Source organism: Rhinopithecus bieti, unplaced genomic scaffold, assembly GCF_001698545.2.
Source record: "Rhinopithecus bieti isolate Rb0 unplaced genomic scaffold, ASM169854v2 scaffold_13351, whole genome shotgun sequence".
Classification (NCBI taxonomy): domain Eukaryota; kingdom Metazoa; phylum Chordata; class Mammalia; order Primates; family Cercopithecidae; genus Rhinopithecus; species Rhinopithecus bieti.
The window spans coordinates 1752144-1777636 of NW_016807514.1; the positions used below are offsets into that span (position 1 = coordinate 1752144).

The following is a 25493-nucleotide window of genomic DNA, read 5'->3' on the forward strand; positions in this document are numbered from 1 at the left end:
ACCACTGAGACCCTTGGGACGGCCTCTTCTCTTCTCTCCAGTGTCCTTCCACTCCCTCTGTCTGCCGCAGATGTGCCAGGCTTTCCTAGTGCGTGTGGTGGAGAAGGTGGGGCTCTCCTCCGGGCCATGGAGAGGTCCTGTGCAGCTGCCTGACAAGAGCTGCCCTCCCCAGCCCCAGCGGCATCAGGGAGCAGCTCGCTGCGTGTGCTCGCCCAGGGCAGTGAGAGAAGCCGTTGGGAGCGCTGTCTCTGTGGCCTCTTCCTGCCACCGCCTGCACATAGAAGCCGAGTGGACCAACCAGGAGCAAGCTGGGGTCCCTGGGTGACGAAGGACGAGGAGAAGTTGCCTGGGATGCGGGAAGACCGTGTGGGCCTTTTCATGACGGAGCAAGTCAGTCTTGCTGGTTTGAGCTTTTCTACGTTTCTAGTTTAATTACAAGAGCAGCTAAAATTAACCCTGTGAAAATGTCCTGTGAAGCACAGGAAGGATTTTCCATCATAGATGAATTGGAAGCAAAGTATAGTTGAAGCGCCCTATGAGAAGTGTTTCTGCTCTTTACTGTTCGAACACTGCCCTCCCTGAAGGTGTCATTCTCCACTTCTAATGTGATCCTTTTCTCATGAGCTGTGACCTTCACCTGCTTTGAATAACTTTGTGATTTATTGATCAACAAACTATAATTTGGAAATGTGTCTTGTAAAGTCATTTTATGATAACCAGGGAAATTAATTTACAACTTTTGCCAGGCACAGTGGCTCACACCTGTAATCCCAACACTTTGGGAGGCCAAGGCAGGCAGATCACTTGAGATCAGGAGTTGGAGAATAGCCTGGCCAACATGGTGAAACCCTGTCTCTACTAAAAATACAAAAATTAGCTGGGCATGGTGGTGGGCGCCTGTAATCCCAGCTACCTGGGAGGCTAAGGCAGGGGAATCACTTGAACCCAGGAGGCGGAGGTTGCAGTGAGCTGAGATCGTGCCATTGCACTCCAGCCTGGGCAACAGAGCAAGACTCTGCCTCTAAATAAACAAATAAAGTACAACTTTAGATTGCTGCATGAGTAACTATTAATAACAGCACCTATCTTGGTGGTGATGAGAATTTTGCCATCCTCTAAGCAGACTTCAGTGAGGTGCACGGTCCCAAGCGATGATGCACCTGCAGAGGAGATGCAGCATGCAGAGTGGAAAGTGCGTACATTCTGGGGCCACCCCTGTTCACTCACAGTTGTTAACCTGCACTAACAAGCACTCCCAGGTAGAAACACTTTCCTAGTCTACATGTGGACTGTAGCCTGCACAGACCTAGGGGGACGGAACAAAGGGGGACAAATGAGGGAATAAAAGACAAGATACAAAAGAGTGTATGTGTGCTGACGCGCAGCCGCTGGCGCAGGCCGACTGTGGCTCTGTCTGCAGTGCGCTTCTTCCTTTGCGGCAGGAAGGTCATTTCTTGTGGTCGTGTTCGCTGCAGCTTTGCATCTGGTTGGAGCCTGGCGTTGAGCTGGTTGAGGCTGTCTGCAGGCCCCTACTGAGCTCTTTCCTTGGAAGCTTCTTACGGATGCCAGGATCTCCCAGCAGGTGACCCTCACTCAGCCCCACAGAACACACAATTCCACACTCTCAGCTCCTAGAATTTTTCTCCCTCTTGTGTGAGAATGGACAGACCACACACTCTTTGTTGCAGAGGTTCAGCCATCTTTTCTAACCTGAGACTCAGGGTGACGTAACTCCTGATAGGTGATAGCTCTTTGTAACAATCACCAGCACCTCGCCCAGCCAAGGGCCTGGAAGCAAGAAAAAAAACAACGACCAAAACACCATGTCACAGCCAGGAGAGCCTTGCACGCTTCACACACAGCTCAGTACGTCTGGATTTCCGGTGTCTCACCTCCTGCAGAAATGAAGCCTCAAGTCAGAAAGGGTGAGGAGGGCACAGACAAGGCCCGACAGCAGCAGGGTGGCGCAGAAGGCCGGAGGGACACAAAACCTCCGAGGCCTGGTCGGGCAGTGGGGCAGCACTGTGGAGCCATGTGGTAGAGGGATGGCAGCCCTGAGTGTCCAGGGCAAGGTGGCACAGCACGCCTGGACTGCTGAGAAGGAAGGACTTCCCTCAAGAATGCGTCTTGCTCCAGGTGCATGGGCTCACGCCTGTAATCCCAGCACTTCAGGAGGCCAGGGTGGGTGGGCCGCTTGAGCCCAGGAGTTCAAGACCAACCTGGACAACGTAGGGAGACCTTCTCTACAAACATAAACATAAATGAGCTAGGCATGGTGACACACGCCTGGAGTCTCAGTTACTCCAGAGGCTGAGGCAAGAGAATCACTTAAACCCAGAAATTCAAGGCTGCAGTGAGCTGAGATCACACCACTGCACTCCAGCCTGGATGACAGAGCAAGACCCTGTCTCAAAAAACAGACAATGAAAGAATGTATCTCTGAAAAAGGCCCACGTCTGTGGCTGGAAAACAGAGCAGCTCGTCTCCTGAGGCTGGACGGTGGAGCTGGAAGGGCCTCACAGCTGTCCAGGCCAGGCTCCTTGCTGCACAGGTGGGATCTGCTGGCTCCAGAGAGTTCTTCAGACCCTGCAAGAGGGATCTGAGAAGAGGAACCAGGCCCCCCGGTTCCCAGGCCTTGGCTCTCCCACTGTTTGTCCTTCCCTGATCAGAGCAGATAAACACCACCGTACCATAGATGGGACTTCTAGAAATTTCCCACACAGGACTGGGTCCCGTGTGGGACCCAGGTATTGCTTTAGCTCTGTGAAGAAAAGGTAACACTGAAGTCAATTTGTAAACGACCACGGGCTCCTTATTTCTCATCCTTCTTTTCAGCATCCTCAATGAGTACAAACTTGTTTGACATGTCTATTTTGAAAATCTTTATTGCTTTTCCTGATTGTACAACAAATGTAACAATTCAAATATTACAAAATGATTTAATTTAAAAAGTACATTTTAACATGTTATAAATGCCCAATTCAAAAAATTCAAGTATCATAAAATACATGACATAGAAAACGAGCCCTCTGTAATCCAGCCCTACCCCCGTATCCCCCAGGATTACTGCTGTTCAGATCCACGTGTTTCCTTCCAGATCATCTCTGGCACCTGCCACCCACATGGCTGACATGAGCTCCATATGATCTGAGATGATAGTAACGCTGATCAACGAGCAGGGTTCAGCTGCTGGTGCACTGAACAGCTTCCGGTTTCTATACAGAAACACTTTCCTCATAAAAGCTTGAAACGGCAACATAGTTTTGCACTATGTAAGTGTATCAGGTTGAGTCATGAAATTAATGAATGCTGACCATTTTCGGCCTAGAAAACGGCAATTTCATGTGGTTCAACATAATAGCTATGGCCCTATTCATAGACATTGGGGGTTTCCTACTTTTTGCCATTATAAACAATTCCGCAGGCCAGGTGCAGTGGCTCATGCCTGTAATCCCAGCACTTTGGGAGGCCAAGGTGGGCAGATCAGCTGAGGTCAGGAGTTCAAGAACAGCCCGGCCAATATGGTGAAACCCCGTTTCTACTGAAAACACAAAAATTAGCTGGCCATGGTGGTGGGCGCCTGTAATGCCAGCTACTTGGGAGGCTGAGGCAGGAGAATCGCTTGAACCCGAGAGGCGGAGGTTGCAGTGAGCCAAGATTGCACCACTGCACTCCAGCCTGGGCTACAGAGTGAGACCCTATCTCAAAAAAAAAAAAAAAAAAAAAAAAAAAAAAAAATCAGCAGTGAATGTCCTTGTATGTTCTTTATGGAGTACAAACATCTTGCTCCCAAAGCATGACACCTCTCTTTTGGGCATTTAGAAGAGTCAAGAAGGATGAAGCTGCCCATTTGCCATGGAAATGGAGACCCAGCAGAGAGTTGATGTATAAACAACTCATCCCTCAAGCAAGAGTGGCCAACTTCAGCCATCACACCATTTCAGTGTGGTGACCACATTACGTGAGCAAACCCAACACAGGTAAAACCAGAGAACAGAAGAATTCGTCAGCTCAGAGGCAAATCTTATCCCTACTGACCGGTATGACCAGGAACTCACAGAAATGCAGTGAGTACCCCAAAGCTGTCCTCTGGAAGTTGGGCTGTCAGAAGGTATAAAAAATGATTTTCAGGCTGGGCGCGGTGGCTCACACCTGTCATCCCAGCACTTTGGGAGGCCGAGGCAGGCGGATGACCTGAGGTCAGGAGTTCAAGACCAGCTTGGACAACACAGTGAAACTCTATCTCTACTAAAAATACACAAAATTGGCTGGGTTTGGTGGCAGGCATCTGTAATCCCAGCTACTCGGGAGGCTGAGGCAGGAGAATCACTTGAACCCAGAAGGCGGAGGTTGCAGTGAGCTGAGATCATGCCACTGCACTCTAGCCTGGGCAACAGTGGTTGCCCAGGCACGGTGGCTCACGCCTGTAATCCCAGCACTTTGGGAGGCTGAGGCAGGTGGATCACGAGGTCAGGATATGGAGACCATCCTGGCTAACACAGTGAAACCCTGTCTCTACTAAAAAAGACAAAAAAAATTAGCCAGGTGTGGTGGCGGATGCCTGTAGTCCCAGCTACTTGGGAGGCTGAGGCAGGAGAATGGTGTAAACCCAGGAGGCGGAGCTTGCAGTGAGCCGAGACCGCGCCACTGCACTCCAGCCTGGGCAACAGAGTGAGACTCCATCTCAAAAAAGAAAAAAAATGAAACTCTGTCTACAAAACAAAACAAAAAAAAACCACAATTCAGAAATGTACTGAAATCAGATTTGCAGGAAACATGTTTTAAGGTTTTTTCCAGGACTACTGGAGTGACCAAAAAAAAAAAAAGGCACCTGTTAAAATGACGCCCATGTCAGGCCTCGAACCAAGACCAGAACGTGGTGTGTACATGTCACTAGCGTTTCCGCACAGGCCGCTTCCGCTTCAACCTTGGCTGGGGTTTGTAGATTCTGTTCGGGTCACAGTTGAGCTTGTGGATGGTTTTCTTATGGCAGACAATGTGCACTAGTTTTAGATTCTCTGAGGTAAACAGCAGGCCATAAAAATACTCCCAGTCCACTTCTCTTCCGTCTTGTTCCTTAATTGCTTCCACCAGTGTAGGAATGACGGTGCGTTTCTTTTCTATTCTGCAAAGTAAAGTTAGAAACATCATTTTCTGTGGTCACGGTGCCACAGGCAACAGGTCACAGCAGCGCACTGCAGTCACAACTCTTCCCAAATTCCCCTAAGTGCCATCACGGACACGCGGCCGAGCCAGCTGGCCAGGTCTGTCGAGCAGAGCCTGTTGCAAGCAGCCTTGCTCATGTTACTTTTTAAAACTTGACTTGTGGCCGGGCATGGTAGCTCACGCCTGTAATCCCAACACTTTGGGAGGCCAAGGCCGGCAGATCACCTGAGGTCAGGAGTTCAAGACCAGCCTAGCCAAGATGGCAAAACATCATCTCTACTAAAAATACAAAAATTAGCTGGGCATGCTAATGCGTGCCTGTAATCCCAGCTGCCCAGGAGGCTGAAGCAGGAGAACTGCTTGAACCCTGGAGGCAGACGTTGCAGAGAGCAGCGATTGTGCCACCACACTCCAGCCTGGGCAACAGAGTGAGATTCTGTCTGAAAAAAAGAAAACAAAAAACTACATGACGCTAGGCGTAGTGGCTCACGTCCGTAATTCTAACACTTTGAGAGGCTGAGGTGGGCGATCGCTTGAGGCCAGGAGTTTGAGCCCCGCCTGGCCAACATGGTGAAACCCCGCTTCTACAAAAAATACAAAAAAATTAGCCAGGCATCGTGGCGCATGCCTGTAATCCCAGCTACTACTCAGGAGGCTGAGGCATGAAAATCGCTTGAACCTGGGAGGCGGAGGTTGCAGTGAGCCAAGATCATGCCACTGCATTCTAGCCCGGTTAGAGCGAGCTGTCCCAAGCACACACACACCATGATATTGCTGTTTCACCTATAAACCATTTGGAAGACTGTGCAGTAACAAGCATAGGAACTTGCAGACTGACGAGGTGGGATTAGAGACCGCATGGCCAGGAGGGCTTATGGTGGGTGGTGAGCTAAACTGGTGCAGACCCCTCTCCCTGCAACCCACAGAAATGCTGAGCTGCAGTCGCCCTTTTTTTTTTTTTTTAAACAGAGTCTTGCTCTGTCACCCAGGCTGGAGTACAGTGGCACGATCTCGGCTCACTGCAATGTCTGCCTCCTGGGTTCAACACATTCTCCTGCCTCAACCTCCTGAGTAGCTAGGATTACAGGCGTGCACCACCACACCCAGCTAATTTTTGTATTTGTATTTTGTATTTTTAGTGGAGACAGGGTTTCACCATGTTGGCCAGGCTGGCCTTGAACTCCTGACCTCGGCCTCCCACAGTGCTGAGATTACAGGCGTAAGCCACCACACCCGGCCAAAAGTCACCTTGTTAAAATACTTAGTTGACATCAAAAGAAAGGGGCTCCCCAGCTGCCAGAAACCAAAGAGAAATTAGTGCACACAGGCAAGCTATGGTTCAGGGGCTCACCAGGGTTCCAGTCCCTGATACAGGCCCAGGGGACCCTAGAAAGACAGGGAGGTGGGACCAAGACCCCTGCCATAGCCATTAAGGGGGATAGAAAAGCTTGAGCAGAGCCCGGTGCTTGGGTAAGAGGAAGGGAAACCCACTGAACCCATTATCTAATGCTGTAGAAGCAGCCACCACAAAACGCAGTGGCTTCCGGGGTTGGCCTGGGGATCTTCTGCTGGTGTTGCCTGCTACACTCGGGGGCTGTGTCTGATGGAGGGTGGCCTACGGCTGGGCCCTTCTCCCCTGTCCTCTTCCATCCTGAAGGGGTCAGGACAGGCTCCCGCACATGGCGACGGCCGTGTTCAGAGGGGACAAGTTCCCCAGGCAAGCAGGCCTCTGTTAGCTCCGTATTGCCTTTGCTGGTGTCACGTGGACAAGCCCAAATTCAGCGTGGGGAGAGAAGGCAGGGGAGCACACAGGGTGTGGACACCGGGAGTGCGTTCCTGTCCCCGCCTTCACAGTCATCCGCAGAACGCAGGGTGTACGGCCCAAAGTACACGACCCACAAGGCAGGGAACCACAAGCAAGAAATGGCAGGAAGTTGCTTCCAAGCCACGGGGAAACCCTGGGCGTCTGCAGGAATCAAATCCGAACCCACGAACAGCCACACTGAAGGGGCGCCGTGACACCCCGGAGCACAGAGGAGGCCCACAGGAAGCACTGCCCACTAAAGCCAGCTCCAGGCCCAAGCACACAGCAGCAGAAGGCTCCACCCGCAGGAGAGGCCGACCCAGCAGTGGCACAGGGCTGCCCACACGACAGGCCCTTCAGGAGCCCAGCACAGTCCACAAGGACCCTTGCTCCTGACACCAATGACAGCGAGGAGGTGTCCCTGAGACCACCTAAGACTCCATAACTCCCTGAAAGGACTTGCAGATCCCCCAGTGAGCCGGTGGACTCAAGGTTATCATTTCTTACAGCTGCAGATGAAAATCAGCCAAGGTTATGAGGCACAGGGGGCGGTCCAGGAAGGTTCCAATCCCAGAGCTTCCAGCTGTCCCCTCCCTGTGGGGTCATGGCCAGCCCTCACTTCCCCAAGCACTAACTTCCACAGCCCTCTGTGATGACACTGCCAACCGGGAAGCTCACCGGGCCTGGACACCAGCCTTCACTGGGGCTCACACAGACATGGCTGATGGCTCACAGAGCCAACCTCCTCCTCAAACCCTCTAGAAGTCAAGCTGCCCCAAAGCCCCCACCCTAAATCACCCCATTAAACTATCCAGTGACCCAAGGTCCCCAGGTGAACAAAGACACTCCTACCAGGCAGGACATTTCAAGGCATTGGAGTTTACCTCCCAGGGCTCAAGAACAAATTCCAGACCTCTCTGTGGGCCAGGTTGAATGCTTTAGTGTGTGCCCATAAAACAAATATGCTTAAAATGGATGATTACTGATTAAAATGATTAAAAAGAAATGGAAATAATGAAAACAGACTGGCATAAAAAAGGCTTGTTTTATAAAGAACCCATAGGCACTTCTTTTGGACTCTTTAGGAACCCACAAAAGGAAGTATGTACTCAGCGGACAGAAAGAACACATGACAGCTGAAGAGAGAATTCCTGAACAATACAGGAGTGTCTTAGTGTGCTCCAGCTGCCAGAGGAAAATACCACAGACTGAGTATTTACTCTCTCACAGTCCTGGAGGCTGGAAGAGCAGGTGCCCGCAGGCCGGGTGCTGGTGAGGGCTCTCCTGACTGGTAGATGGCCGCCTTCTCACTGTGTCCTTACACGGTAGGGAGAGAGGGAGAGTGAGCTCCCTTCCCATTTTATAAGGACACCAGTCCTACTGGATTAGGGCCCCACCCTCAGGACCTTCCTTATCTCCCAAAGACCTTATCACCTGATGCAGTCACATTGGGAATTAGGGTTTCAACATACGAATTTTGGGGGACATGATGGAGTCCACAGCAGAAAGTCCCAGTGAGACAGCAGCCCAGACGCAGGCACAGCATGAGGAGAGCAGAATGAGGAGGTCTAATACACAGCTAACGGGCACTCCCGGAAAACTGCACAGGCAGAATGAAAGAGAAGCCACACCTCGTCAACGTGGCAGCATTTTCTAAAACCAAAGAAAAGCGTGTCCTCAGCACAAGGAATACAAGTCCCAGGCAGAATTCAAAGGAAAGAGCTCTACCTACTTATCATTTTCCAAGAGGAAGAGAAAAATCTAAAACTACCATTAAAAAGGCAGAAAATTAGGCTGCCAACAGACTTCTCACAAACAGATTCCAGAAGACAATGGAGTTGTTCTTCAAAGTACTGAAGGTAGGTATCTGTCATCCTAGAATTCACTACTAACTAAATAATTACTCAAGAGGGGAAGCTGAACGGACCTTTTCGAACGCCGAGTAGAGTTTACCCCTCACAGCCACTCACAGAAGAAACACTAAAGGGCTGCACGGCAGTGATCAGAAAATGAACCCAGAGGTGAGATGCAAGAAGCGCTGGCAAATGCAGACGCAGGTGAGTCTGTTGATAAATAAATGCAAGTGTTGACCATAAAACCACACCAGCATTTTGTGCAGGATTAAAATAAGGTGAGACAAGAACGCTAAAGAATACTGCAGAGGGTCACTACAAGGCCAGCCCGGGAGAGGGGACAGCAGCAGTGCCCTCTTCCAGTATCACTAACATTAGGGACGACATGAACGCCAAACCACGCAAGGGTAGGGTGAGGGCGAGGGAAAGAAGGAAACTCAAGCCAGTCAAGAGAAGGCCCAGAAGAGACCAGAAGAAAGTGAAGATGCGGCATGGTGGGTAAAAACCCAGAGTAAAGCAGCTAAAATCCAATCTATGTATTCACCCAACAAAACGGTCAACAGAGATTCACTGAGTGGCCTCAGTGTGGTGGCTCACGCCTGCAATCCCAGCACTTTCGGAGGCTGAGGCGGGCAGATCACTTGAGGTCAGGAGCTCAAGACCAGCCTGGCCAACATAGTGAAACCCTGTGTCTACTAAAAATACAAAAATGAGCTAGGTGTGGTGGCGGGCGCCTATAGTCCTAGCTACTCAGGAGGCTGAAGCTCAAGAATTGCTTGAACCTAGGAGGCAGAGGTTGCAGTGACCCGAGATGGTGCCACTGCACTCCAGCCTGGTGACAGAGACTCCATCTCAAAAAAAAAAAAAAGATATTCACTGAGTGGCCACCATGGCCAAACTCTGTCCCACATCCCATACACTGGGGACACAGCTGAGAGCAAGGGACCCCAGAGAGTCATGTTCTAGGAGACAGCAGCTGTCACCACACCTGCAGCAGGTTCCCACTGTGGCTGAATGACAGAATCTCAGGTTAGATGAAGACAAAATGCCGTTACCCTTGGCTAACAAGAGATAAGCCCAAACCTAATGGCACACAAAGGCCAGAGGAAAGGGGTGGAAACGCCACAGGACCGAGAGAAAGCGGGCACAGCACAGAAACCCGGCACACTGGAACTGAGGTGCTGAGCGTTATGAACACCTACAAACGCTGACCAGTTACAAGGAAACAGACCACAACGGACGGCAGGCAGGAACATAAGACACCGTACACAAACACGAAAACATGTTCGAAACTAAAAGGACTTCTGAACAACCCATGGAGCGAAAACAAAATCATCATGTAAATCATGCAGTCTCAAAACAACTCCAGCCGGGCGCGGTGGCTCACACCTGTGATCCCAGCACTTTGGGAGGCTGAGGCGGGTGGATCACTTGAGGTCAGGAGTTCGAGACCAGCTCACCCAACATGGTGAAACCCCGTTTCTACCAAAAATACAAAAATTAGCCAGGCGGGGTGGCACATGCCTATAATCCCAGCTACTTGGGAGGCTGAGGTATGAAAATTTGCTTGAACCTGGGAGGCAGATGTTGCAGTGAGCCAAGATCATGCCACTACACTCCAGCCTGGGTGACACAGTAAGACTCTGCCTCAAAAAAAAAAAAAAAAAAACTGAACTCCCAAGACACAGCTCATGCAGCCTAGGAGAAACTGTCTGAAGCACAGGTTAGATACAAAAGAGACACAAACTAATGAAGAAGGAAGAAGAAACCCACAAAGGTAGAAGGTAGGAATAAAAAAAGCAAACGTCAATAAAGTGAAGTAAAGGGCCAAAGACAGCTGTGAAGAGACAAAAAGGAAAGTTCTCCAGAGGCAGGGCTCACACAGGCCACGAGGACCCTGCTATGGTGCTAAAAGAAACGTCCCTAGAGCTCCAGGAAAGGGGAGCTTTCCAGGCCCCACCCACCACAGCCCTCCCACCACAGGCAGGATTCTTCTGGGCTGAGAAGTCAGGCCCACCCAGAGCCCACATGGACACTCTGCGTGCTGCCTTCTGCCCAGGGGCCCCTGAACCGCACGGGCTCTGGGCCAGGCCATCCTCCTCGGACAGGTTGAGCCCCACAGCCCGCGCCCTTCAGCCCAAGAGGGAAGGTGTTCCAAGCCTGGACGCTGTCTGCAGGCCCCTGGTGTGAGGTGGCACTAAGGGTGGGAAAAGAAGGGGCAAGCAGCAGGTGGCAGGCCATGTCTGGGCTCCACTACTGTGCACATCCCGGAACTGGGAGAGGCCTGCAAATTCTTCTCGAACCTTCCCAGCCGTGATGCTACGTAAGTCCAGGTAGGGGGACAGCATGCATTTTATTGCATCGTTAGCTTTTATTCTTAAATAGTTAAATATGTAGCATGTGGTGTCAACCCCCACAAACGTCAGGGCAGGCCTGTGGCAAACAGACCAGTGTCTCTGTAACCTGCTGAAGACCGGTGCTAAAAACTACATTTTTAATTAAAACCCAATGCACTTATCTGTGTGTGAGTATACATATTTGGGAAGCGTGAGAGAAAATATAACTGCAGCAAACACTTGGTGAAACATTCCTCTGACTCACGCTGTCCCGTCTGCTATTTTCATCTGTACTCTGTTCTAGGATGGCCTATTTCATTCTGTAAATGCTGGTTGTGTCCCCTAGATTGACGTCCCCACCCGCAATGGTCTTGAAAGGGACAAGAGCATTTGGACGGCCGGGAGAAAACATTTTTGGGTACTTGGTGCATGTGGCAAGGGGCCCAACAAACCAGCAAAGAGTAGGAGAATCTCTTTCAGATAGACAGGGTAAGGCAGGATTTCTTAACACACAAAGGGAACATCTGAGCACATTAACATTTAAAACCTGGGCCAGGCGCAGTGGCTCATGCCTGTAATCCCAGCACTTTGGGAGACTGAGGCAGGCAGTTCATGAGGTCAGGAGACTGAGACCATCCTGGCTGACACGGTGAAACCCCGTCTCTACTAAAAATACAAAAAATTAGCCAGGCGTGGTGGTAGACGCCTGTAGTCCCAACAACTTGGGAGGCTGAGGCAGGAGAATGGCATGAACCCAGGAGGCGGAGCTTGCAGTGAGCCGAGATCGCACCACTGCACTCCAGCCTGGGTGACACAGCGAGACTCCATCTTAAAAAAAAATTAAACTTGTTGTGGGCCAGGCACAGTGGTTCATGCCTATCATCCCAACGCTTTGGGAAGCCAAGGTGGGCAGATCACCTGAGGTCAGGAGTTTGAGACCAGCCTGGCCAACATGGCAAAACCCCATCTCTACTTTAAAAAATCCAAAAATAGCCAGGTGTGGTGGTGTGCGCCTATAGTCCCAGCTACTCGGGAGGCTGAGGCAGGAGAATCGCTTGAATCTAGGAGGTGGAGGTGGCAGTGAGCCAAGATCACACCACTGCACGCCAGCCTGGGCAACAGAGTGAGACTCCATCTCAAAAAATAAATAAAACGTATGATAAAAGATATCATAGGATTAATGTATCCAGAACGTGTAAACCATGCCCACAAATAAGACCACAGCCCAAGACAGAACGAGCAAAGGAAAGCAACACAGAAGGCACAAGTGGCCACAGACTTGGAAAGAGAAGCTCAACCTTCCTAGTCATTAGGAAAATGAAAATTAGAGCAAGAGAATCTGTGTCTCACCTGTCGGGTTGGGAAAATGCAAATAAGTACAATGACACCAAGTGTTGCAAGAACCCGGGAAAACATGAACTCACATGGATGGTGAGCGTGTAGGCTGGGACACTCGAGAGCAGCCTGGCCAGGCTCAGAGAGGGGACAGCAGTGTCATTAGGACCCAGAACACTCCCTAGAGGGACTCAAGCTCAGACACCGGGGGCACCTTGCCCATGTTGGATGCACACCCCAATCCCCGGGCACCTGGGTTATATGTGGATGGGGCCTGAGAATCTGAATTCCCACCCAGCTCCCAGATGTTGCTAATGCTTGAAAGTGACCACACTTTAAATAGCACGGAACCAGACCATATGGGTTCATTGCATAGAGTGTTCATCCCAGGGATTTTTATAATGATGAGAAATTAGAAATAACCTAAATGCCTACCAGTATGGAAAGATGTTAAAATTAGAGCCTATTCAAAAAGTGAAGTGTTTTGCACCTGCTAAAATGAATGTGCCAAATCTAAGCATACTGTGCAATGAAAAGGTACACTGCAGATGACAGGGTGGGCCACGGCGTATGCACATGTCAAACTCACACGCGTGTGGTAAAGGTGCAGCGAGAGGGCTCTGAAGGGCACACACACCTTTCACAAGAGCGTGTTCCTCGGGGTAAGGTGTAGGGGCTGAGTATGGACAGGGTAAAAGCTCAACTATGACCATAGTGTTTTACATACTTTAAAAATATCTCACTCCGAAAGCAATACAGGTTGAGTGTCTCCATCTGAAATGCTGAGGACCAGAAGTGTTTTTTTTTTTTTTTTTTTTTTTTTGAGATGGAGTTTCACTCTTGTTGCCCAGGCTGGAGTGCAATGGCGTGATCTCAGCTCACAGCAACCTCCGCTTCCTCAGCTCAAGCGATTCTCCTGCCTCAGCCTCCCAAGTAGCTGGGATTATAGGCATGCACCACCATGCCTGGCTAATTTTGTATTTTTTTAGTAGAGACAGGGTTTCTCCATGTTGGTCAGGCTGGTCTCGAACTCCCGACCTCAGGTGATCCGCCCGCCTCAGCCTCCCAAAGTGCTGGGATTACAGGCATGAGCCACCACGCCCGGCAGAAGTGTTTTTGATTTGGGATTTTTTTAGGATTTTGGAATATTTACATTATACTGACTAGCTGAGCATCCTTAAAAAAATCCCAAATCCGGCCGGATGCGGTGGCTCATGCCTGTAACCCCAGCACTTTGTGAGGCCGAGGAGGGCGGATCACCTGAGATTGGGAGTTCAAGACCAGCCTAACCAACATGGAGAAACCCTGTCTCTACTAAAAATACAAAATTAGCTGGGTGTGGTAGTGCATACCTGTAATCCCAGCTACTGGGGAAGCTAAGGCGGGAGAATCGCTTGAACCCGGCAGGCGGAGGTTGCAGTGAGCCGAGCGCGCCATTGCACTCCAGCCTGGGCGACAAGAACAAAACTCCCATCTCGGGAAAAAAAAAAAAAAAAAAAAAAAATTCCAAATCCTAAATGCCCGGATGAGCATTTCCTTTGAGCATCATGTTGGTATGCAAAAAGGTTTGAATTTTGGAGCACTTCAGATTTCAGACTTTCCGATTAGGGATGCTCATCCTGTACGGCCATTTTAAGGGCGTCTGAAGGCTTTTGTCTTCAAAAAGCAAGGGCAAGGCTACAATTATATTCAAGGAATGCATCTCAGTTCAAAAGAATGAAGTTTTCCATCCTGCCCATTTGTTAGAGCCATAGAACTCGTACAGCTACAAAACACTCCTGCCAGCTGAGACTTCTGCTCAGGCTGGTTCCACAAAATAAGGCAGCCAGGCATGGTGGCGAGCACCTGTAGTCCCAGCGACTCAGGAGGCTGAGGCAGGAGGATCACTTGAGGCCAGCAGTTCAGGGCTTCAGTGAGCCATGATCCTGCCACTGCACTTAGCCTGGGCCACAGAGCAAGACTCCGTCTCTAAAAGAAAAAGAAAAAGGGGAAAACACCCTTACCTACCATGACACCAGGAGCTCCCACTGTCTAAGCTCGCCCTGGTTCGAACTCACAGAGGCTCAGAACCTCTGACGGCCAAGGGCTGGGACCTGTGTTCTGGGGAAGGACGCTGCCCACCAGCTCCATCCACAGGGAGGACTTGAGGGGACAGGAGGGATGGCTCCGGGTCCAGCACGTGTACTGACAGTGGAGGGAATGGTGTGTGCCCACTCGTGCTGCCGCCAGGCATCACTTCCCTGGACTGTCACATGGGCACAGCCCTTGAAACCCAAGGAGGCAACACCGTGGCAGGGACAGGGCCCCGGCAGGGATGGGGCCGCGGCAGGGACAGGGCCCCCGCCGGCCACTCCTCAGGTACTCGAACCTCGCCTCTGTGAGCTTAATGCTGATCCAGGTTCCAGGGTGCTGAAGAGGGATCCTGCGCTCTCCCTGCTTACATGGTGAGGGGTTGACTGTGGGTGTTGATAGCAGCCTGTCCCATGTCAAAGGGACCCTGGGGCAAAGAGAACGCGAGGGAAGGCCGAAAGCTGAGTCGTCCTTTTTTTTTTTTTTTTTTTTTTTTTTGAGACAGCATCTCACTCTGTCGCCAGGCTGGAGTGCAGCGGCACGACCTTGGCTCACTACAACCTCCACCACCCAGTTTCAAATGATTCTCCTGTCTCGGCCTCCCAAGCAGCTGGGACTACAGGCGTGTGCCACCACGTCCAACGAATTTTTGTATTTTTAGTAGAGATGGGGTTTCACCATATTGGCCAGGATGGTCTGGATCTCTTGACCTCGTGATCCACCCACCTCAGCCTCCCAAAGTGCTGGGATTCCAGGCGTGAGCCACTGCGCCCGGCCGGAAGTGGGTCTCTTATACCATCTCAGTCACCAAGTGACATGCTCTGGATGTGCAGCCCCACCCAGAGTTCGTGCTGGAATGTCAGCCCCAGGGTGGGAGGTGGGGCCTGGTGGGAGGTGATGGATCCTGGGGGTGGATTTCTCATGAAGGGTTTATTTAGCACCATCCCCTGGGTGCTGCCCACGCCGGAGTGAGTCCTCTTGGGATCTGGCTTAAAAGTAGCACCCACCCCTCACTCTCCCTCTTGCTCCTGCTTCCCCCACATGAGACGTGCCTGCTCCTGCTTCCCCTGCCACCACAAGTGTGAGTTTCCTGAGGCCTCCCAGGCAGCTGAGCAGATGCCAGCACCGTGCTTCCTGTACAGTCTGCTGAACCCTAAGCCAATTACACCTCTTTTCTTTATAAATTACCCACTCTCTATTTCTTTATAGTAATGAGAGAATGGCCTAATACACCAAGGCAGGGGATCTCACTGAGAGGCACGCCCCTTGGTCCCTGATCCAGGGTGTGCTGCTTTAGGGAGATTCAGAGTTCTGCGTTGGCCGGGCGCGGTGGCTCACGCCTGGAATCCCAGCACCATGGGAGGCCGATGTGAGTGGATCACCTGGGGTCAGGAGTTCGAGACCAGCCTGGCCAACATGGGGAAACCCCATCTCCACTAAAAAATACAAAAATTAGCCGGGCATGGTGGCGAGCACCTGTAATCCCAGCTACTTGGGAGGCTGAGGCAGGAGAATCACTTGAACCTGGGAGGCAGAGACAGACTCGTCTCAAAGAAAAAAAAAAAAAAGAGTTCTGCCTTTGGAATCAGATCCTTCTTTTTCCCTCATTACCCCTAACAATATGTTCTGAATTCCCAAAGAGGATAAGGTAGTTATTGTCACTGTTACCCCTGTGGTCACCCACCAGCACCCCCACCTCATGGGAAGTGAAGCCAGGAAGGTACTGACTTGGCAGGGCAGGGCCAGCATGTGAGAAGCAAGGGCCCAGGCCCTAGAAGCTCCCTTTCCAGCCACTCCGCGCAGCTTCCGGATGTTTCCCTGTGATCCCAATGCAGAGGCAGGGCTGCCTCACTGGAGATGCCATGGCCACGGCTTCCGTCTTCCCTGTGGTCCGTAGCCCAGCACTCAGCACACTCATTTGTGCACAGACATCTGCAGAGCATGTGCCCGGAGCCCAGTGCCCAGCGGCACTCTGTGCCCCCATCACCCTGGGGACTCGCAGCCTCCCCAGCAGAGCCCACTGCTTCCCACTGCCATTTCAGGGACACCTGGTCCCTCCCAGCCCACTCTTGCGCCCCCAGCTATCAGTCAACCCGCTTTAGAGACCCACCGCCTCCCTGGGGCCGCTCCTGACTAGCCCTCACACCCAGGACGCTGGCCGCGGCTCCTGCGGCCCCACGGCCTCGTCTGCCTCACTCTTTTACGTGTCTTTCACCTTCCACTGTGCAGGACTCGCCCTGCCGTCAGGGATGAAGCGTTTTTCATCTGTGTGTCCCAACCCCTCCCACCGTGCCAGGCACAAAGTAAGTACTCAGTGAGTGGCCAGCAAGCGCACTGCAAAGTCTAAATGTTAAGCTAACTTGGAAGAAGTGTTTTTATGGTCAGAGCCCATCACCCCAGAAGATCTGCCTGGCAGGAGCAGCAAGGAGCCTTGTCCCATGGGAAGAAGCCACTGGAGGCCGTGCCCACCACCTGGCCCCTGCTGCTGGACCCACTGAGTGGCACTTGGAAGATCACAGGCATCAGTGGGCCTTACCGGGAATGCAACTGCAGTGTGCAAACACCAAGAGGCGCCTCAAGTTGCTCCCCACCCCATGGGACGGAGAGGGGTGTGCCCAGGACTCGCCAGAGACACAGATGCATCGCCACCAAAGGCCAGACCACGCCTAGCGTGGTGCAGAAGGGACACCTGGGAAGGCAGTGGGGGAGCGTGGGCCTGATCTCAGCTTCCAGCTTCCAGAACTGTGAGCAGTCACTAGCTGCCGTTCCAGCCTCCCCAGCCGGGGTCATCTGTGATGGCAGCCGGGGCTGACTGAGACACCGCCCAGCCCTACCGAGACAAGCCCTGGGGCGGGGCCCTGCAGCCTTCTGCAAGCTCCCCAGGGACTCCTGTGTGCACTGCAGCTTCAGAGGCACTGGCTGAGACACTGCTACCCTCCATGGGAATGTGAGGGCTGCACCTCTTCACAAGGCTTTGCCCAGGCAGGCCAAGGGCTGAAGGTCCCCACCCACATCGCCCCAGGTGGGCTGCACTCCACAGGCCAGTCGCGTGGCCCCAGGATAAAGGGCACACAGCTCACCTGGCAGGAGAACCAGCCTTCCGGTGTACAGAGACGGCCGCCGCCCTTGGCTCCTCTGTCGAAGTAGCTGCCATTGTACTGCACAGACCGGAGCTTCTGGCACATGGAGCTGAGGACCCGAAGGAATTCCTCCTGAGCCTCCGCACCCACCAAGGAGGGGTAGGAGCTCACCTGGAGGAACCAAAGAACATCGCTAAGCCTGGTGCACAGTGCCCCAAAACCGGCACTGAGTCTCGATCCATCCCACTCCAAGGCCCTCTAAGACCCTGCCCAAGCCCAGTCCTGTGGTCAGAGGGTCTGAGTTCACATGGCCTCTCAGCCACTGCTGGGCTGTCCCACCCTGGGAGACTCTGACCTAACCTGTGAAATAGAGGGAACCACGCCAGCCCCCAGGCTGGGTGAGACGTAGATGAGATAACGGGCTGGGTGTGGTGGCTCACATTTGTAATTCCCGCACTCTGGGAGGCCAAGGTGGGCGGATCACTTGAGGTCAGGATTTTGAGACCAGCCTGACCAACGTGGTGAAACCCCGTTTCTACTAGGAATACAAAAAATTAGCGGGGCATGGTGGCACATGCCTGTAATCCCAGCTACTTGGGAGGCTGAGGTAGAAGGATCGCTTGAACCTGGAAGGCAGAGGTTGCAGTGAGCTGAGATTGCATCACTGTACTCCAGCCTGAGCAACAGAGTGAGACTCCGTCTCAAAAAAGAAGATGAGCTAACAAAGTCAGGCAGGCACAGCCGTCCCACCCTGGTCAGGCGGGGAGTGGTGCACGGAAGCGCCTGGTCATTGCACTTGCAATGAAGAGTATCAGGATCAGTTAGCTCCGCTACAGGGAGCAGGCTGGGAAATGCTCAGGAACATGGCCAGTCGCCAGGACCTCGAGGAGATGCAGACAAACATAGGGAGTGCAGAGCAGCATTAGAAATTGTGCCACAGAGAGGGGTGGACTGAAGGCGCAGGGGCCGACCACACAGGGCAGCACTGGGACAGGACGCCCATTGCAGGGGCCTCCACAGCACCCTCCTCGTGCTAATGATGCAGCGTGGTATGGTGTGGCATGACAGGGTGTGGAGTGGCATGGTGTGGCATGACAGGGTGTGGCGTGGCATGGTGTGGCATGATGGGGTGTGGCGTGGCATGGTGTGACATGACGGGGTGTGGCATGATGGGGTGTGATCTGGTGTGGTGTGGTATGGGGTAGTGTGGCGTGTCATGCTATGTGATGAGGAAATCCACATTCAGATGGGGTGGATGGAAATGAGGGCAGAGCTGACTCCACCTTTGGGAGGGAGGAGGGAGAGGCGGAGAGGTTTGCAGACCAAGGATGGGCTCATGAGAAGGGCCTCAGCTCCCTGCTAGCGCCTGCTGACCTTGGTCACAGTTGGGCAAATGACAACTCAGGCTCTGGGCATCCTCTCCCCGTCTGCCCTGACGCTTGCCACTGCTGCCCAGGAAGAAGCCTCATGGGGGAGGAGGGGAGGCAGGCAGGAGCCACCACCGCCCCGCTCCCCAACCCCAGTGACCTCAAACACAGTTAAAAAGGTCCAGTGGGTGCTCACCCCATGAAGGGGAGGCACAGGGTCCATGCACTAGCTTCCCTCACCAGAGCAGCCCCACCAGATCCACACAAGCACAGAGTGTGGTCCTACCAACTGCCCATTGTGAGGACCACAAGCTTCCAGAGCCCACAGAGCTTGGCTTAAAAAACGCTACCAGCATTCCCGGCCTTCACACAGGCTCACCTCTCTCAGGTAACTCCGGATCCGGCTCTCACAGCTGTATCTCAGATAGCCAGACTTATTCTGAAATCGGGACTCCAAGCCTGCAAGGCAAATGAGAAGATCCCCAAGTCCACAGGGCAGGCCAAGGGCCTCTAGGTCTGTGTCCCACCCAGCTCAGGTGCCAAGCAGGGCAGAATATGAGCGTCATACTGCCTCAGCTTTTTGACCGGGTCTCGTTCTGTCCTCCAGGCTGGAGTACAGTGGCATGAACACAGCTTACTACAGCCTTGACCTCCTGGGCTCGGGGAATCCTCCTGCCTCAGACTCCCAAGTAGCTAGGACTACAGGCACGCACCACCACAGATAGCTAACTTTTTACATCTTTTTAGAGATGAGGTCTCACTTTGTTACCTAGGGTGATCTTGAACTCCAGGGCTCAAGCTGTCTTCCAGTCTCAGCCTCCCAAAGTGCTAGGATTATAGGCGTGAGCAACCACACTCAGCCAGATTGCATCCTCTTGAGAAGTATTCTGATGGTGACACAGACAGCGTCCCTGTTTGGTTTTTGTTTTTAGAAGCATCTCAAATATCACCAAGGAACTTCTGCCTGGCCCTCAAGCCCTCCTTTCCCAAAAAGGCTACAGTCTCTCAGCATTGCCTCTGATGGGCTTACAATGCCAGGCCAAAAGCTGGAAGCAACTCAAGTGTCAGGGAATAGAGAGAGTGTGGTGTGTACGTGCAGTGGAGTGAATAGACGGAGCGTGGTATGTACGTGCAGTGGAGTGAATAGACGGAGCGTGGTATGTACGTGCAGTGGAGTGAATAGACGGAGCGTGGTATGTATGTGCAGTGAATAGACGGAGCGTGGTATGTACGTGCAGTGAATAGTCGGAGCGTGGTATGTACGTGCAGTGGAGTGAATAGACGGAGCGTGGTATGTACGTGCAGTGGAGTGAATAGACGGAGCGTGGTATGTACGTGCAGTGGAGTGAATAGACGGAGCAGGGCATGTACGTGCAGTGGAGTGAATAGACGGAGCGTGGTATGTACATGCAGTGGAGTGAATAGACGGAGCGTGGTATGTACATGCAGTGGAGTGAATAGACGGAGCAGGGCATGTACGTGCAGTGGAGTGAATAGTCGGAGCGTGGTATGTACATGCAGTGGAGTGAATAGACGGAGCGTGGTATGTACATGCAGTGGAGTGAATAGACGGAGCAGGGCATGTACGTGCAGTGGAGTGAATAGACGGAGCGGGGTATGTACATGCAGTGGAGTGAATAGACGGAGCGGGGTATGTATGTGCAGTGGAGTGAATAGAAAGAGTGTGGTATGTACACGCAGTGGAGTGAATAGATGGAGTGGGGTATGTACGTGCAGTGGAGTGAATAGACGGAGCGGGGTATGTACGTGCGGTGAAGTGAATATACAGAGTGTGGTATGTACGTGCAGTGGAAGGAATAGAGAGAGTGTGGTATGTACATGCAGTGGAGTGAATAGATGGAGAGGGGTATGTATGTGCAGTGGAGTGAATAGACAGAGCATGGTATGTACGTGCAGTGGAGTGAATAGAAAGAGTGTGGTATGTACGTGCAGTGGAGGGAATAGACAGAGCAGGGTATGTACGTGCAGTGGAGTGAGTAGAGAGAGTGTGGTATGTACACGCAGTGGAGTGCATAGATGGAGCAGGGTATGTACGTGCAGTGCAGTGAATAGAGTGTGGTATGTACGTGCAGTGGAGTGAATAGAGACAGTGTGGTATGTACACACAGTGGAGTGAATAGACAGAGTGTGGTATGTACATGCAGTGGAGTGAATAGAGGGTATGGACATGCAGTGGAGTGAATGGACAGAGCAGGGTATGTACATGCAGTGGAGGGAATAGAGAGAGTGTGGTATGTACATGCAGTGGAGTGAATAGACGGAGCAGGGTATGTATGTGCAGTGAATAGACGGAGCGTGGTATGTACGTGCAGTGGAGTGAATAGACGGAGTGTGGTATGTACACACAGTGGAGTGTCATTTGGCCTTAAAAAGAAGGAAATTTTGATATATTCTACGATATGGAGGAACCTTGAGGACACTGTGCTGAGTGCAATGAGTCAGTTACAAAAGGACAAATACTATGTGACTCCATTCATATGAGGTCCCTAGAGTCATCAAATCAGAGAGACAGAAACCAGAACGGTGGTTGCCAGGGGCTGGAGGAGGGGGAATGGAGAGTGAATATAATGGGGACACAGGTTCAGCTTTGCAAGGTGGAAGGAGTTCTGGAGATGACGGTGGGGATGGCCACACATGTGACTGTACCTAATGCCAATGACCTGTGCACTAAAAAATGGTTGAGATGGTAAATTTTATGTCATATGTACTTTATCACAATTTTTAAAATAATTATAATAGGCCAGGCATAGTAGCTCACGCCTGTAATCCTAGCACTTTGGGAGGCCGAGGTCAGAAGTTCAAGACCAGCCTGGCCAACATGGTGAAACCTCATCTGTACTAAAAATAAGCCAGGAGTGGTGGCACATGCCTTAATCCCAGCTACTCTGGAGGCTGAGGCAGGAGAATCGCTTGAACCAGGGAGGCAGAGGTTGCAGTAAGCCAAGATCACGCCACTGCACTCCAGCCTGGGTGACAGAGCGAGACTCCATCTCAAAAAATAAAATAAAAAGAATAAAAAGTCCCATCTGAGCGCTGCCCTGGACTCTGGCCCCACGTGAGTCCTTGCTGGGTGCCTTTCCCACCAGGCTGGAAAATGAGCACATTTTCTTCAGAGTCCCCCACCTCAACCCACAAGGGTATAGGCCAGACCTTCATTGGGGACTTTTTGGAACCCAACTTCTCCTGGCACCTTAGGCTCTGAAAAAGCCTTTCCCCTGCCAGCTGCAGCCTCCACGCACCTTCCAATCACGCAGGTCCTCCGCCTAGGTGCAGCCCCCACGCACCTTCAAACCACATGGGTCCTCCGCCCGGTGCAGCCCCTACGCACCTTCAAACCACGGTGGGTCCTCAGCCCGGGTCTCGGCCGCGATGTTCTGGCTGACATTGTGCAGGAGGTCGGCCAGCAGCCTCTGCCTCTGCGGGGCCTGCTCATCACACAGCAGCTGCTGGGCGGCCTGGACAAGCCCCGCGTGCGGCTCGTGAAATGCACTGAGGAAGCGCCCGATGTCACTCACATCTGCCACCAACGGGACAAACAAAAAGGTGCCAGTCCAGCAGAAGACACGTCCTGCCCCGGTCACAAGAAGAGCCTCCGACCGCATCTGCCCCCATTCCCCAGGGCCTGGCAATCACCAGGACTCAGACTCCCGGGTCTTTGTCCTTGCCCTGACACCAGCAGCTGGGGACACATACCAGGGCAGCATGAGGACAGAGAAGCGGCGGGGTGTGCTTTAGAAGACAGATGAAAGCGCACTGAGAGACGAGACGGCTGCTTTCCCATTTGGCCTCCTCCCTCCAAACCACGCCGCTCCTTCTTTGGCCCTTCCTGGAGACCTTGCTTTCAGACCCTTCCAATCACTTTTCCTGCTCTCTCCTGGAGTCTTTTCACAACTCCCTGAAGCAGCGAGCTCTCCAGGCAGGCTCTTAATAGGGAGTCAAAGCAAATTCTACCCAGGACCTTAACAAAATGTGAGCAAAGAGAATTCAGTAACATGCAGAAAGAAGTACCACCGCAGCCAAGTGGGAATGCAAGGCTGGTTCGCGCCTGAAAATCCATCAGTGCGATCCACCATGTGAGAAAAGCCTCACGGTGACATCAGCAGGTCAGAGGAAGACAGGAGGACGTGCTGGAGAGTGAGGACTTGGCGGAAGCCCTTAGACCGAACATCAAAAGCACTGCCTAAAAGAGAAAGTCCACACACTGAGCTTCCTCAAAACTAAAAACTCGGCCGGGCGCGGTGGCTCAAGCCTGTAATCCCAGCACTTTGGGAGGCCGAGACGGGCAGGTCACGAGGTCAGGAGATCGAGACCATCCTGGCTAACATGGTGAAACCCCGTCTCTACTAAAATACAAAATCTAGCCGGGCGAGGTGGCGGGCGCCTGTAGTCCCAGCTACTCGGGAGGCTGAGGCAGGAGAATGGCGTGAACCCGGGAGGCGGAGCTTGCAGTGAGCTGAGATCCGGCCACTGCACTCTAGCCTGGGCGACAGAGCGAGACTCCGCCTCAAAAAAAAAAAAAAAAAAAACGAAAAACTCTTACTCTGCAAAAAAAATGCTCTTAAGAGAAGGAAAAGACAAGCCACAGGGTAATATTGCGAACCCCATGTCTGACAAAGCACTCCTGTCCAGGTATTGTAGGGGCGGGGGAAGGTGACTTTCAAAACTCAACAGTAAAAAAATAAATAAATAAACGATCCAATTAGAAAATGGACAAGAGACATGAAACACTTCACCAAGAAGAATCTACAGATGGCAAATAAGCACATAAAAAGATATTTAGGGCTGGGCACAGTGGCTCACGCCTATAATCACGGCACTTTCAGAGACCGAGGTGGAAGAATCACTTAAGGGCAGGAGTTTGAGACCAACCTGGCAACCAACACTTCATCTCTAAAAAAAAAAAAAACGCAAGCCCTCATCTCTAAAAAAAAATAATTAGCTGCGCATGGTGGTGCACACCTGTAGTCCCAGTTACTTGGGAGGCTGAGGTAGAAGGATTGCTTGAGCCCAGGAGTTTAGGGTTGCAGTGAGCCATGATTGCCACTGCACTCCAACCTGGGCAACAGAGCAAGACCCTGTCTCTATTTTTACAAAAGATATTCAGACAGTCAGCATTGTTAGCCATTAGGGAAATGCACATTAAGGGCGCAACGAGACATCACCACACTGCAATCAGAATGGCTAAAATTGAAAGTAGCAACAGTGCCAAAAGCTGGCGAGGCTGCATAGAAACTGTGCAGTGGAAAGCTAAGATGGCCACTCTAGTATACAACTTGGCAGTTTCTTTTCTTTATTTTAAGTAGCTTTATTGAAATATCATCCACACTCCTTACAATTCACCCATTTAAAGTGTACAATTAAGAGGCCGGGCGCGGTGGCTCACGCCTGTAATCCTAGCACTTTCGGAGGCCGAGGCGGGCAGATCACAAGGTCAGAAGATCGCGACCATCCTGGCCAACATAGTGAAACCCTGTCTCTACTAAAAATACAAAAATTAGCCGGGTGTGGTGGTGCATGCCTGTAACCCCAGCTACTTGGGAGACTGAGACAACAGAATCGCTTGAACCCGGGAGGTGGAGGTTGCGGTGAGCCGAGATCACTCCACTGTACTCCAGTCTGGCAACAGGGCAAGACTCTGTCTCAAAAAAATAAAGTGTACAATTCAATGGGTTTTATTATATTCCCAGAGTTGTGCAGCCACATCCATAGTCAATTTCAGAAGATTTTCACCACCTCAAAAAGAAACCTCATACTCTTTAGCTGCCAACCTCCCTCCCCTCCACCCTACCTCTAACCCTAAACAACCACTATCTATTTTCAATCTCTCTAACATCCCCGTTCTGGACGTTTCCTATGAATGGAACCCTACTGCATGTGCGGGCTTCTTGACTCGGCATGGTTTCAAGGCTCGGCCACACTGTGTTTCACTCCTCTTCGTGGTGAGTTATGTCATCATAGGGAGGGGCCACCCTTTGTTTATCCATGTGTTTATCCTTGGAGACTTGGGTGCTTTCTGCCTTTTGGCCGTTATGAATAAAGCCACTGTAAACGCTCGTGGACGAGTTTTGGTGTGGGCGCGTTTTCCTTTCTCTTGGGTACATACCTAGGGGTGGAGCTGCTGGGTCATATGGCGATTCTGTGTAATTGTTTGAGACACTATTTTCCACTGCAGCTGCACCGTTTTCCCTTCCCACCGGCTGCACCTGAGGGTTCCAGCTGCTCCGCATCCTCGCCCACGCTGGTTGTTATCCAAGTGGGTGTGAAGTAGCATCTCTCGGTGGTTTTGATGTGCAGTTCCCTGATGACTGATGATCTCAAGCATCTTTCCATGTCCTTACCGACCACATGAATATCTTCCTTGGAGACATTTCTTTCTATTCAGAACCTCCGCCCATGTTTAACTGGGTTATCTTTTCACTATTAAGCTATAAGGATTCTTTATATATATATATATATATATA

General features: G+C 51.8%; 1 protein-coding gene across 1 annotated transcript in view; it reads right to left on the reverse strand.

The window, feature by feature from the left end:
- Positions 1-4666: 4666 nt before the first annotated feature.
- Positions 4667-25493, reverse strand: part of DFFB (DNA fragmentation factor subunit beta) — a 30279-nt gene continuing 9452 nt past the window's right edge. Inside the window, 7 exon segments of the mRNA XM_017882418.1 lie at positions 4667-5128; positions 14885-14927; positions 14961-14991; positions 17645-17815; positions 19391-19470; positions 22361-22571; positions 22573-22600. Of these exon segments, the coding sequence (XP_017737907.1) occupies positions 4894-5128; positions 14885-14927; positions 14961-14991; positions 17645-17815; positions 19391-19470; positions 22361-22571; positions 22573-22600 (799 nt within the window). The 3' untranslated portion in view covers positions 4667-4893.